The 11,602-nt window shown below is 38.4% G+C and overlaps 2 protein-coding genes across 3 annotated transcripts in view; both read left to right on the forward strand.

Moving 5' to 3' along the window:
- The window catches only part of LOC122082452 (dnaJ protein ERDJ2-like), a 9,213-nt gene extending 7,216 nt beyond the window's left edge, over positions 1-1,997 (forward strand). Inside the window, exons 10-11 of the mRNA XM_042650029.1 lie at positions 197-307; positions 1,045-1,997. Coding sequence (XP_042505963.1) covers positions 197-307; positions 1,045-1,881 — 948 coding nt within the window. The 3' untranslated portion in view covers positions 1,882-1,997. The remainder of the gene's footprint in view (positions 1-196; positions 308-1,044) is intronic.
- Positions 1,998-4,022: 2,025 nt separating this feature from the next.
- Positions 4,023-10,546, forward strand: LOC122080811 (uncharacterized protein At3g49140-like). Of its 2 annotated transcripts, none has more exons than XM_042647665.1 (11): positions 4,023-4,307; positions 4,399-4,489; positions 4,593-4,821; positions 4,960-5,062; positions 5,163-5,257; positions 5,354-5,542; positions 5,669-5,794; positions 6,085-6,420; positions 7,819-7,971; positions 9,270-9,365; positions 10,269-10,546. In XM_042647665.1, the coding sequence occupies exons 1-11, from the start codon at positions 4,211-4,213 to the stop codon at positions 10,365-10,367; spliced, it is 1,614 nt and encodes a 537-aa protein (XP_042503599.1). In that variant the 5' UTR covers positions 4,023-4,210; the 3' UTR covers positions 10,368-10,546. The 2 variants fall into 2 exon arrangements, with proteins under 2 accessions (XP_042503599.1, XP_042503600.1); XM_042647666.1 differs by having other exon boundaries at positions 4,025-4,307; positions 5,190-5,257.
- Positions 10,547-11,602: the final 1,056 nt, after the last annotated feature.

An 11,602-nucleotide genomic window follows, 5' to 3' on the forward strand; every position in this document is an offset into this window, starting at 1 on the left:
AAAAAAGAAAGGTGAAGAGAATAAAAAAACCTCATAATTTTCTTAAGGCTGCCCCTCATTATGGTGTCAGTCGGAGCATATTTTTACTTTCGGTTGTTACTCCCATCGTTAGTTGATGATTTGTTGAATTTACCGTTTTCTATCTTCCTTTGCTAAACCTGTCCGTTATCTATATTTATCATGTATCATGTTGCAGGCTGTTCCTGTTAGTGCGAGAAAAGCGATTGGAGGATCCACTGAAGGCATCGCACCCTTCCTTCAGCTCCCTCATTTTAGTGAGGCAATTGTCAAAAAGATTGCCCGCAAGGTATGTAAATACCATGTTAGTGCTGAGTTACTTTGTACAAACTATGAAGGCATCATCTATATTTGTTAGTCGGCTCCATCTTCTTCATAATTATTACGATTTGCTGCTACAAAAACATCTCAAGAGGGAAATGTTCAGCTTGGTGTTGGAATTATTACACCTAGGCCTCTATTAGGTGATATTTTTGTCAACCTAGATAGGCATGAATTTTGAATTTCTAACACTTTGGGTATCACTATCGCTGGTTTTGGTAATCCATTCTTTTCTAGAGCAGCTGTAGTTACAGAGCGTTGAGGCAAAGGTATAGTATTAAAATGGAGATTCACACATTTCTCATGCGAGTCAGAAAATGCAAACTAGACAGTTCCTGTTGGGCATCTGTAATTTAAGAGTATGAGATTATTTCAGGTGAAGTAGGGAGAAGCCCAAGTAAAGGGCGCTGTATTCCTGTTTCCTTGTCATGTGTGTGTCATATTCAGATGCCCATCTTTTGAGATATAATTGAACATATCTGATATCCCTTTCTTGCACCTTTAACCACTAGCAGTGATTCACCTTATAATCCTCACTTTAGTTGGTTTGTATTTTGAACAAAAAATAAAACTGTACATTGGTGTATTCATGTGCAAAATGGATGATTATTATTTGGGACTCATGGGTTGAACTATATGTTTACCTTCTGAAAATATTTTATTGATCTTGGACTTTAATTTTTTAATTCTTTATTATATTTGCAGAAGGTGCGCACGTTTCAAGAGTTTCAAGACATGAGCCCCCAAGAGCGTGCTGAGCTATTGACTCAAGCTGCAGGATTCTCTGCTTCTGAAGCTCGAGACGTGGAGGTTGTCCTTGAAATGATGCCGTCCATAACAATTGAAATTACATGCGAAACAGAAGGAGAAGAGGGCATACAAGAGGGTGATATTGTTACTATGCATGCGTGGATCACACTCCAGCGTGGGAATGGCCTGGTTGGTGCCCTTCCGCATGCCCCCTACTACCCATTTCCCAAGGAAGAAAATTTCTGGTTGCTGCTTGCAGATTTGACCTTAAACAATGTGTGGATGTCCCAGAAGGTCAGCTTCATGGATGAGGCTGCAGCGCTTACAGCTGCATCAAAGGCCATTCAAGAAACAAAGGAGGGTTCAGGGGCAAGCTTGAAGGAGGTAAATGCTGCAGTTAGGGAAGCAGTCGAGAAGGTGAGGAACGGATCAAGGTTGGTGATGGGTAAGTTCCAGGCCCCTGCGGAAGGGAATTATAATCTGACTTCCTATTGCCTGTGTGATTCATGGATTGGCTGTGATAAGAAGACAAGTTTGAAGTTAAAGGTTTTGAAACGAAGCCGAGCTGGGACAAGAGGGGGTGCCATGGCAGAAGAGGGACCAGCTGTCGAGGATGGAATTGAGGAGGAAGAGGAGGAGGAAGAAGAAGGATATGATGACTATGAGAGCGAGTACAGTGACGATGGGGAGGATGAACCAGATGCAAAGAAGAATGGAGCGGTTGCTAATGGTGTATCTCATAGAAAAGACAGCGGTTCAAGTTCTGAAAGTTCAGGCACAGATGAAGAGTGAGCACCTGTTTTTTTCTTCATTTGGTGGAAGAATACTGCTCTTTCCATGACAATTTAGGTCATTAATATATATTTTGATATACAGCTTTTTCATAGATAAAATAAGGATATTGTGCATGGACAGTCTTTTGGGTGGCCTCATTCTCCTCCCCCATCTATCTCCCGCCCCCTCCCCCCTGTTTTTTCATGGAGGGAGGTGGGAACCATACGCTTTTACATGCACCACCAATTTGGGAACCAGATACAGTTGGTTCCAATTTGGTGATCTAATTCTTAGAACCGTGGGTCCAGTAGCTGAATGCGCTTTGCACAAATGAACTTGATTCGACCGGCAGTACCTGAGCAATCTGTGTAATGGTGCTTTTCCGGTGCTACTAGTGGTATGGTTTTCACCTTGGTTTTAAAAATCGGCATTGGGATTGATGTTGGTCATACAGATCGGTCATATCGGGCTGAATCAGACGGTTTTGCCCTTAATTTGGAGTATTTTTTTTTACCTGTCTTAGAATCATTCTACCGATACAAGATTGGCCAGGTATCCAATATGGTATGGGTATGACAGATAATGATAGGGTATATCATCTCATCTGATCCGATCTGATATGATCTGATCTGATCCTATTTTTTAAAATTGGTTATCGACTTTCAAATACTCTCTTTCTCTCTCTCTCTCTCTCTCTCTCTCTCTCTCTCTCTCTCTGTCTGTGTGTTGTATTAGGATATATAGGGTATTGAGGGAGGGAGATATGTTTGCCATCAATTCTGTTTCATGGGAATGTTTTTGCGTTGATAGCGTTTATGCTCTCTCTGGAGCACTTTTGTAAGCGAAGAACACGTTTGATTTTTGAACCAACAAAATAAAGTTGAGGACTAATAGCCATCACGAGTTCTTTTTGCTCTGGTTCGATTTGTTCTACGAGTGAAATATTTTTAACAGGCTTTATCATCTTACACTAAAGGGCCCGATTCATTTTGTGGGAATGCACAATTGCGCCAATACTACCAATTACAATTAGGAGGAACTGAATCGAACTATTTTGGCCGATAGAACCAATGCATCGTCTTGGAGTGTAATTCTTCCTCTTTTGGATGCCTATAATTTTGTGTTTATCGGTTTTTTTGATTCAGGCCTGCAAACGATATCATCCTTCTCATGCGTCAACTAGTTTTTACATAACAATCTCTCACCTAGATATTCGAAAAAAATCATCTACCACGGATGCAGCGGTGCGGCGAGTATTCAATGGTTGGAATGACATTGGGGCGCATGTCGATATCGTCTCTGCCATCCAATGCTCACCGCACCCACGGCAGACAATCATCGCCCCTAGATATTTGCTAATTTTGAACATTGATGTACTTAATTATATCATCCCTTATGAAATTCTTTTCATTCTCTGATTAAAAGATATTATAAAATGCATTTCACATTTTTATTTGTTATTTGGAAAAAAAAAAAAACTAGAAACACTCGAACGGAGTAGGCGTCACCAAAACACAACCTAATATATTCATGCATCGGGTTATTTTTATTTTATTTTATTTTATTTTATTTTATTTTTTGGGTAATGATTCATCGATTTAGTTATAGTTCCCAGCCAAAAGGGGAGGAGAAGAAAAATAATTAGGAAGCATTGTAAGGTATATTTCCAAACCCCGCACCCCAGATAGTTTCGGATGTTAACTTCCTGTTGTGAAGATTGAACAGTAATGATTCTTCACATATAATTATAAAGAGATATGATTTGTTGCTTGTATGATCACTTAGTCGTACAAGTCAGCATCCAATACCTGTACTTCTTTCTCTCATTATAAATATAAAAATGGGTATACTTGGAAATAAAAAGAATAAATATTAGATGTTGACTTGTACGATCAGGTGATTGTACTAGCAACGGATCCATTTTCTTCTATTAATGCCTTTTAATGGTTACATGAGAAGGCATTTGTGGAAGCAAAAGATGCATGTAGATATAGCCATGAGATTGTGCATGAAGCCTTCACGAATCGGGAAGGAAGAGACCTAATCATCTCCCTGTACGTGAAGGTTCCCTAGGTGGGGCAGGCTGGTTTGTTCAACCCAAAAGGAAGAAAAAAAAGGGGTCGACCGGTTGGCCCTAAACCGGAAAGGATCCTCCCAAGTTGGCTGGGTTTCTGTGGAGGATCAAACTCCAGAGGCTAATCTTCTCCAAGCAAAAGCTAGCGAAGACAGTACAGAGTCGGTGTACAATCAGCACACACCGCTACGGAAGCATTCATCAGATTCGTAGATTGGTTGCTTCCTGACGCGCGAGAGAGAAGCTCGCGCATCTCGGATTGTGAACTGAGAGATGATGATGATGATTGACTCAGCCTCGGCAGTCGGATTATACACTGGCGTCGGCGGCGGTGGTGGCGGCTGCTGCGGCTCTTCCGTCACTATGGCAAGTGCGTGTACTTTTCTTCTTCTGTCTCCATTCCATTTTGCACCGATTCTCTTTCAACTACATTTTTCGTTGCCGTTACTTCCCAATTGCAGACTATCGCCCCTTTTCGAGCTCCGACGACTCTACTGGAGTCCACAGCGCCTTCCGTCGTCTGTCCCACGCCAGCTGCCTCGACGTATCATGGTTCTTCTTTTGCTTTATATTTCTTTTCAATCTACTGTTCCAGGCTCATCATTAAATGTGAGTTAAAATTTTAATATTTCTTGGTTTTGAAACTTATTCTCAGGAACAGAGCTCGGAGGCTTATAGATGGTTGTTCTTTCACAGTGAGAAGCTCACTTCATCCACGGAGCAGAGTTAGGGCAACTGAAGAGTACTCAGGCTCGGGTTCAGATCCCTTAGAGGGTAATGGGACGCCGAATTACCACCCATTCGAAGAGATAGCGGAATCCATGTCTCAGGATGGTGGAGATGCAAGACTCACAGCCGCAGAAACTACCAGAACCTTAATTGAGGTACTGCACACATCCTTTTAGTTGAAAAAAAAATAAAAATAAATAAGACCGATGCTAACAATTTGTTAACAGTACTTTGTCACATTTATTATCCCATTTTCAACTGGACATCTTATTATCAAATCATGTCTTACACAGCTAAACAAGGAAGCAACACTTATGTTTTCAGCATTGATCAATAATGAAGTTCACGAAAACATTTTTTTGCCCGAATTGCCTTACGTGACTGATGAACATGGAAGTAAGTTAGATGACTGGCATTTCTTGAAGACATATGTGACTGTTTGCTTATGTTTCCTTCGTACTGCATATAAGATTGGTTCTCTCAGTTTTCTGTCAAGGCATTAAAATCTGTGGCATATCATCAGATATCTACTTCCGGGTGGACAATGATGAAGGCATTGTGGAAACACTGGTTTCTGAGAATAACTTTGTGGTATTGACTTCTCAATCACTTATTTTCTACAACGTGTTACTAATGTTGACTGTGGACTCCATTATGTTTTAGTGAAAATCCTTCTGCTTAATGCAGCAAGTAATAATAGGCTTGGATACTGTCGAAATGCTTAACGAGATGGAACTGTCAGGACCATCTGATATTGATTTTGGCATTGAAGAAATCACAGAAGGAGATGGTGATGATATTGATGACGATGACGGTGATGAAGATGATGATGATAATGATGATGATGATGATGATGATGAAGATGAAGATGACAATGTAAATTTTTATTTTTATGCCTGATTAAAATTTAACGCTGCTTATGTATGTTCGGATTCTTCAGCTGATATCTCCCACATGTTATTTCAATAATCATTTGTTCTTATATTATTTATTTATTGACAGGACTGGGTTGCGACTCTTGAGGATGAAGAAGATGAATCAGATTCCGATGAGACTCTTGGTGACTGGGCAAAATTGGAAACAATGCGTTCTTCACACCCAATGTATTTTGCGATAAAGCTGGCTGAGGTAACTGATTCATTCTGATTATATCTAATCTTTCAAATGGGGTTGTGGTTTTTTTTATAGCGTGTTAGGATATATGCCGTAGAGTGTCGTATGGTGCTATTTTTCTTCCCCTTCTCCCCTCCCCCCCCAAAAAAAAAAAAAACACCAGCATTTTGTTTGTGTTTTGTGTTATCTTCTTCTTCTTCTTCGTTTATTTATTTATTTATTTATTTATTTTATTTAATAATTTACTTGGCAACTAGAAAATGGTTTTCACATGGTTGGGTTATACTTTGGCTCTCACGTTGCAGGCTGCATCGGATCTCCCTATGGATTGGATTGATCAACCTCCAGCTGGTCTTGCCATTCAAGGCCTTCTTAGACCTGCGAATGTTGAGGAGCACCCTCTCATCCAAAAGCATATATCAGGCAATAAGTCCCGTGAGGATGATCAAAATCAGGTTGGGAAAATTGACAAGCTGGAAGGTATTGGCATGCTTAATGGTCATCTCCATGAGTCAGCCTCTTCTAAAGATGGTCCAGTTGGGGCAGGGGGACTAGAGAAATCTGAGAGAGTTAGACCTGGGACTTCATTTTACAAGCTAGAGATGATCAAGATTCAGTTGATTTCATCACATGGACATCAGGCATTTTTCTGAGCTTTCTTTGTGCTTCTTGACTGGACATTGTTCAATGCATCTGTTGGCTACCTAATGTAATACTGATTTAAAGAATAAAACAGTACCAAACAGAATTTCTAAAACAGATAGACAAATAACCAGATTTGGGAGAAAACACATGACAAAATAAAACAGTCAGATTGACCTAAAAGTCAGATCAAGTTCTCTTCTTGACAGGTGTAAACCTTGCTGAAAATTCCTGTAAAATCTAATGGCTGGATCAGAAAATAAAAGGAAATCCTAGTGACACTAGGACAGGCTCAAATCTGTCAACCTAATATTCAGATTAATGATCAGACTGCAGAATCATGAACCCAATTAAAACTTTGATGTGATGTATAAAAAAAAAAAGTATCAGTAGATGAAGGGTATCGATTTCAGCATTCAACCTTATAAAACCAATCTTCCTCGATGTAGGAGTATAACCAAGTAACCAACTACCAATAGAATGAAGATCGGAAACAGAATATGAGAAATAGCAGTATCAAGTAAAGAATTCTGCAATCAGGATTCAGATCCAGGTATGTAACTCACCTTCAAATCAATAGTCCTAGTGAAGATGGGACTGGATATCGCAGGGAGCTTTAATGGACAGAATTGCACAAAAGAAACAGAGGAACAATAACTGAAAAGAATAGAGCAAGAGCAATGGCGCCTGGGCTTCCCGCCGCATCCCGCTGCAAGGTGTTGGTTGGATCCACACCAATCACACCTTGATTCACACAAGGAAAGGCATACAATGATCGGAAGCAGAGGCAAAGCTCCTCATTAATCAAAATTCGTGTATGATTCTGGACTGCCTTACAAACTTATATAGAAAACAACAGACTCAAACACTAAAAAGGAAAGGCCTAATCCAATCCTTAACTAATAAGGTAACCTAATTTGACTAGGAAACTAAAATAATGAAAAAACTAAAATAATGAAAGGAACTAACTCAAAACAGGGTTGGACTTGGAGAAACTAACTAACAGTGTTATGAGCTGATAATTGAACTGGGAACCCACAATGACAATCCAATCTTTGCTCAACGGTTACTGTGTGATACATGTTTTTGTTTTTTTTCTTGTACTTCATTTTTATTGCCTTGATAGTTCTATTTTCTCCAATGCTGCTATTTGTACATTTTGAGCCCTCATTTGCTTCCTCTATGTCTTGATCTATTTGATGTTTTCAGATTTACCAGTATGCAGATGTGGTTGAGAAATGGTCTGATGCTTTATGTTTCTACAATTTCGTACCTAAATCATGTTTTTGTTTGTATCCCATATAAGTTTTAGGCAGATGAATCTTATTTTGCATAGGCCATTGATGGATGCACTCTTTGAAAGTGCAATTAGCATCTTACTATTTAATTTTCTACAGACTGTAGTTGAAGTTGATGATTTCCAGAAAGCCAGGCCTGATGCCATTGCCCATTCAGCGGCTCAAATTATTTCTCGCTTGAAAGCTGGTGGAGAAAAGATCACACAAGCCCTGAAGTCTCTCTGTTGTAGATGCAAGGGTATTAAAGTTGAGGTACTGGATTTGGTATTTGTAAATTAAATTCCAAATATCCTGTTGCAAGGTTAATGATTATATGCAAACATTGAAGTTACTTCATTCGTAGTGCTGGAAGCCTGAAAGTTGGGAAGTGATTTAATACCAGTCTGAATCCATCTTTCAGCCAATAGTTTGCTTCTTAAACTCTTCTGATGAACAATTTTTATGACCATGAGTTGTTAATATGGTATAATGGTGATCTTGTTCAATTCGGAGCTTATCATGTTGGGGACTGCATCCTGCAAAGGAGTAGTGGGGCTCTTACTGTTTTAGGAAGCAAGTTGGAGTGTGGATTCCAAAGCAAGAGTGAGGAAGTATTGGTTAACAGGATTGGGAAATGTCTGTTTATGTTAATAAACGTCAGAAGTGTGCACTTACTTAACATGGTATTGTAGTCTTCGTCACGTAGCATTAGCTCGACATTGAATTATTCATAATCACTTATTTATAGTGTTAGATTTGTTTAATAAGATCTTAGAGTCTTGGAGCTAGGAAAGTTTAAAATCTAAGCCACAGAGCACATTCAGTAGAATCTCCTGTAAGTAAGGCCCTCTATGAATGTGGTGCACGGACACCATTTTACTGATTTAGGATCTACATATTCTGTTCAATGTCCATTAAAGCTCTGTGGTTCCACCTAGTATTATCTTGGGGAGCTGAATTGAATGACTGATTATAATGAAAGCTGAAGTTACTGTATTCAAGTTTGAAGCATGTAAGTTTTCTGTTTCCCTGTGAAACAACTTCAAAGTTCTGATAATGTTTATCTTTCCTTCAATGTCATAAGAATTTTCAATGAACACCAGATGCTTTGCGTTGCATGTTCTAGCTTTCTCATTTAGTAAGCATCTGGGCCGATGTGTCGATAATACCTTTATCCTGTTTGACAGCAGATGGTGCTTTATTGCATTATATCATATAATGATGTGTTTATGCTTGATTTCATGCACCCAATGGAATGATATTAACATTATAACCATGCTTCCAGTGGAGCTTTTATTTATAAGACAGAATACACATGTTTTAAGTGCATGACAGATGAAATGAGCTCTTGAATTGTTAGTCTGGTGGAATTAGGCATACTTTACGCTAGTATCCTATTCATGTTCATGAACTTTGCTAGAAATGTGTAACACTTTATGTCCATTAATACATGTGTAGAAATATATGCTGAAGTAAACTTTGTAGAAAAGTTATTAACGTCTTCAAAAGATTTCTACTAATGTCCATTCTGTATCTCAGCTTTTTAATCTGTACTGCTTCAACTATTACAGGAGGTAACTGTTGTTGGTATAGATAGTATTGGTTTTGATTTGAGGGTTTGCTCAGGAACACAAGTTCAGAACCTGCGGTTTGAATTCAAAACACGGGTAAGTGGCAATCATATCTTGGTAATTGAGAATTTTGTCTACAATTAAACTTATTTTTGGCTTTATGATATGCATCCTCTCTCTCTCTCTCCTGTTAAGGGGAGGGAGGAGAATTGTATGCTCTTTGAATTCTAAGTTTCCAACCTTGTTGTAAGATGGTATTTTTAATGCAGATTATCTGTCAGAATATACAAGGATAGAGAAGGCTACATACCCAACACGTTGTCGGGAATTTTTAGAAACAATTAGATAACATTGTTATAAGAGGAAGTCCTATAGTACATGCTACAGAAATGCTGTTGAATTTTGCTGATGATCCTCCACCTTATAAATCTTTCACGTATGGCTTATGAGATCAGAAATGGAATAACACAGTGAACACCGCAACCAACTCAGATGAATTGCAAGACTCATCTGTATTATTCCGAAGTCATACATTTGTGGAAATACTTGGGCCCATTTGAGCAAGTAGAGCAACTTTTAGAACACTGAACTGCAATCATTTGTTTCCTTTTAAAAGATTTGTTACATGTGCTATTGGTCTTTAGCATAAATACTTTAGAAGACTGAATGTTTGGGTATATGCCCAAAATTGACCAACTGAAACCTAAGAGATTGAATTGGAGTCCTTTTCTTTGTTAGGTGTTCTTCGTTCTAATTTCTGAAGTTTTGTGTGGCTCCTTCTTTTTCTTTTACTGTTTATTTATTTATTTTTCTATTTTTATAATGTGATGTGGTTTCCTTCTTTACACTATCATCTTTTTTTCAATATTGAGAACCTTGTTTATCTGAAGTATTTGAAACTTCAAGGATAGACAATTGAAATGCATTCTGTAATTTGAATCAATGTGAAACTGCCATTGCTAAAACTTTTCTGACCTTTCTCAATGAATGCGTTCTCAGGCCACTTCAGAGTATAGTGCTGAGAGGCAACTTCATGATCTACTGTTCCCAAGGGTCCACCAGGCACATAAACGGCAACAAGCTCACCAGAAGGAATAGTGACATTTTAGAAGCCTACATTTGAATTTAAATTTTATTGGATGTTTTATGGGGCTTAAAATGAATTTAGCAGTCAGCAATTCCACTGAGTTGTAGTTTTATGTATTTATGTGAAATTCAAATAGTAGATATTGGAAATCTATTGCCTCTGTGTGATGGTACGCATACAAATTTTCTCATTTTCTCATTGGCCAAGCTCTGGTTGTGTTTTTGAATCATGGTTTTAGGTATCAGTATCGGATGTGCCGATTTGTACTGATAGCTGATCGATACCGTATGGGCAGCCGATTTTTTTGTTAAAAAATGCTGTTTTGATCCAGTATCGGCCTGGATCACTAGTGCAGGACTATGCAATCAGGCTTCGACCTCTTGCCCATATTTTATTTTGGGTTTAGTACTATATTTTAACTAAAAACATAAAGTTGCATATCTGGTAGTGCAACTTCAATGAATGGGGAGCAGAGACAACCAGCTTATATTGTATCTTTCGTGAATTAAGAAAAAGAACTAAAGGACTATTGGGATATCAATGTTGCACATTTGGGAGTTCAACCACATTTCAAATTTTGGCAAAACAAAGGAAGAGAGGGAGAGAGTAAGAAGAAGACATTCAGCTAAATTGGGAAAAGTTGATTCTTTTCCTCATTAAAAAAAGTCAAGTGAACAAACGATCGGGAGGAACTGAAGAAAGATTGAATAAAACTAAGGTTGTGTTTGGTAACATTCTAAAAAAACGTTTTTTGAGTTTTTTTCGTTCTATGGGAACGAAAAAATGGAATAAAGCGTTTGGTGCATTCATGTTGTGTTTCGTTTTTTTTCGGAAAAAAAAGTGAAAAAAAAAAAAATAATAGAAACGAGAATTGATGGAACGACAAAAGGCAATTCTATCGTTACAGTTTCGTCCAACAAAAAAAAGGGCATTTTGATATAGAAATTGAAATTTTCGTTTTTGACACGAAACGTACGTTACCAAAACCAGCCCAAGAGTAAGAAAATGCCGACCAGTGTCTTCAAGTTTCTTCTGAGACATCAGAGAAAGAGAACGCCAAATCCCTATCATCATCATCATCCTGATCATTTAAGATTGTGCAGTTTTTGGTCGCAGCAGGTGGTTTGAGGAGCGAGGATATCGTTTTTTGCTGCATCTTTCCATAAAAAAGTGAGTCTAAAGCTCCAAAACTGGAATCAGAGAATGGAATTTGATCAAATAAACTTGAAGAACCTATGCATTAAGG

The sequence above is a fragment of the Macadamia integrifolia genome, chromosome 6, assembly GCF_013358625.1.
Source record: "Macadamia integrifolia cultivar HAES 741 chromosome 6, SCU_Mint_v3, whole genome shotgun sequence".
Classification (NCBI taxonomy): Eukaryota; Viridiplantae; Streptophyta; class Magnoliopsida; order Proteales; family Proteaceae; genus Macadamia; species Macadamia integrifolia.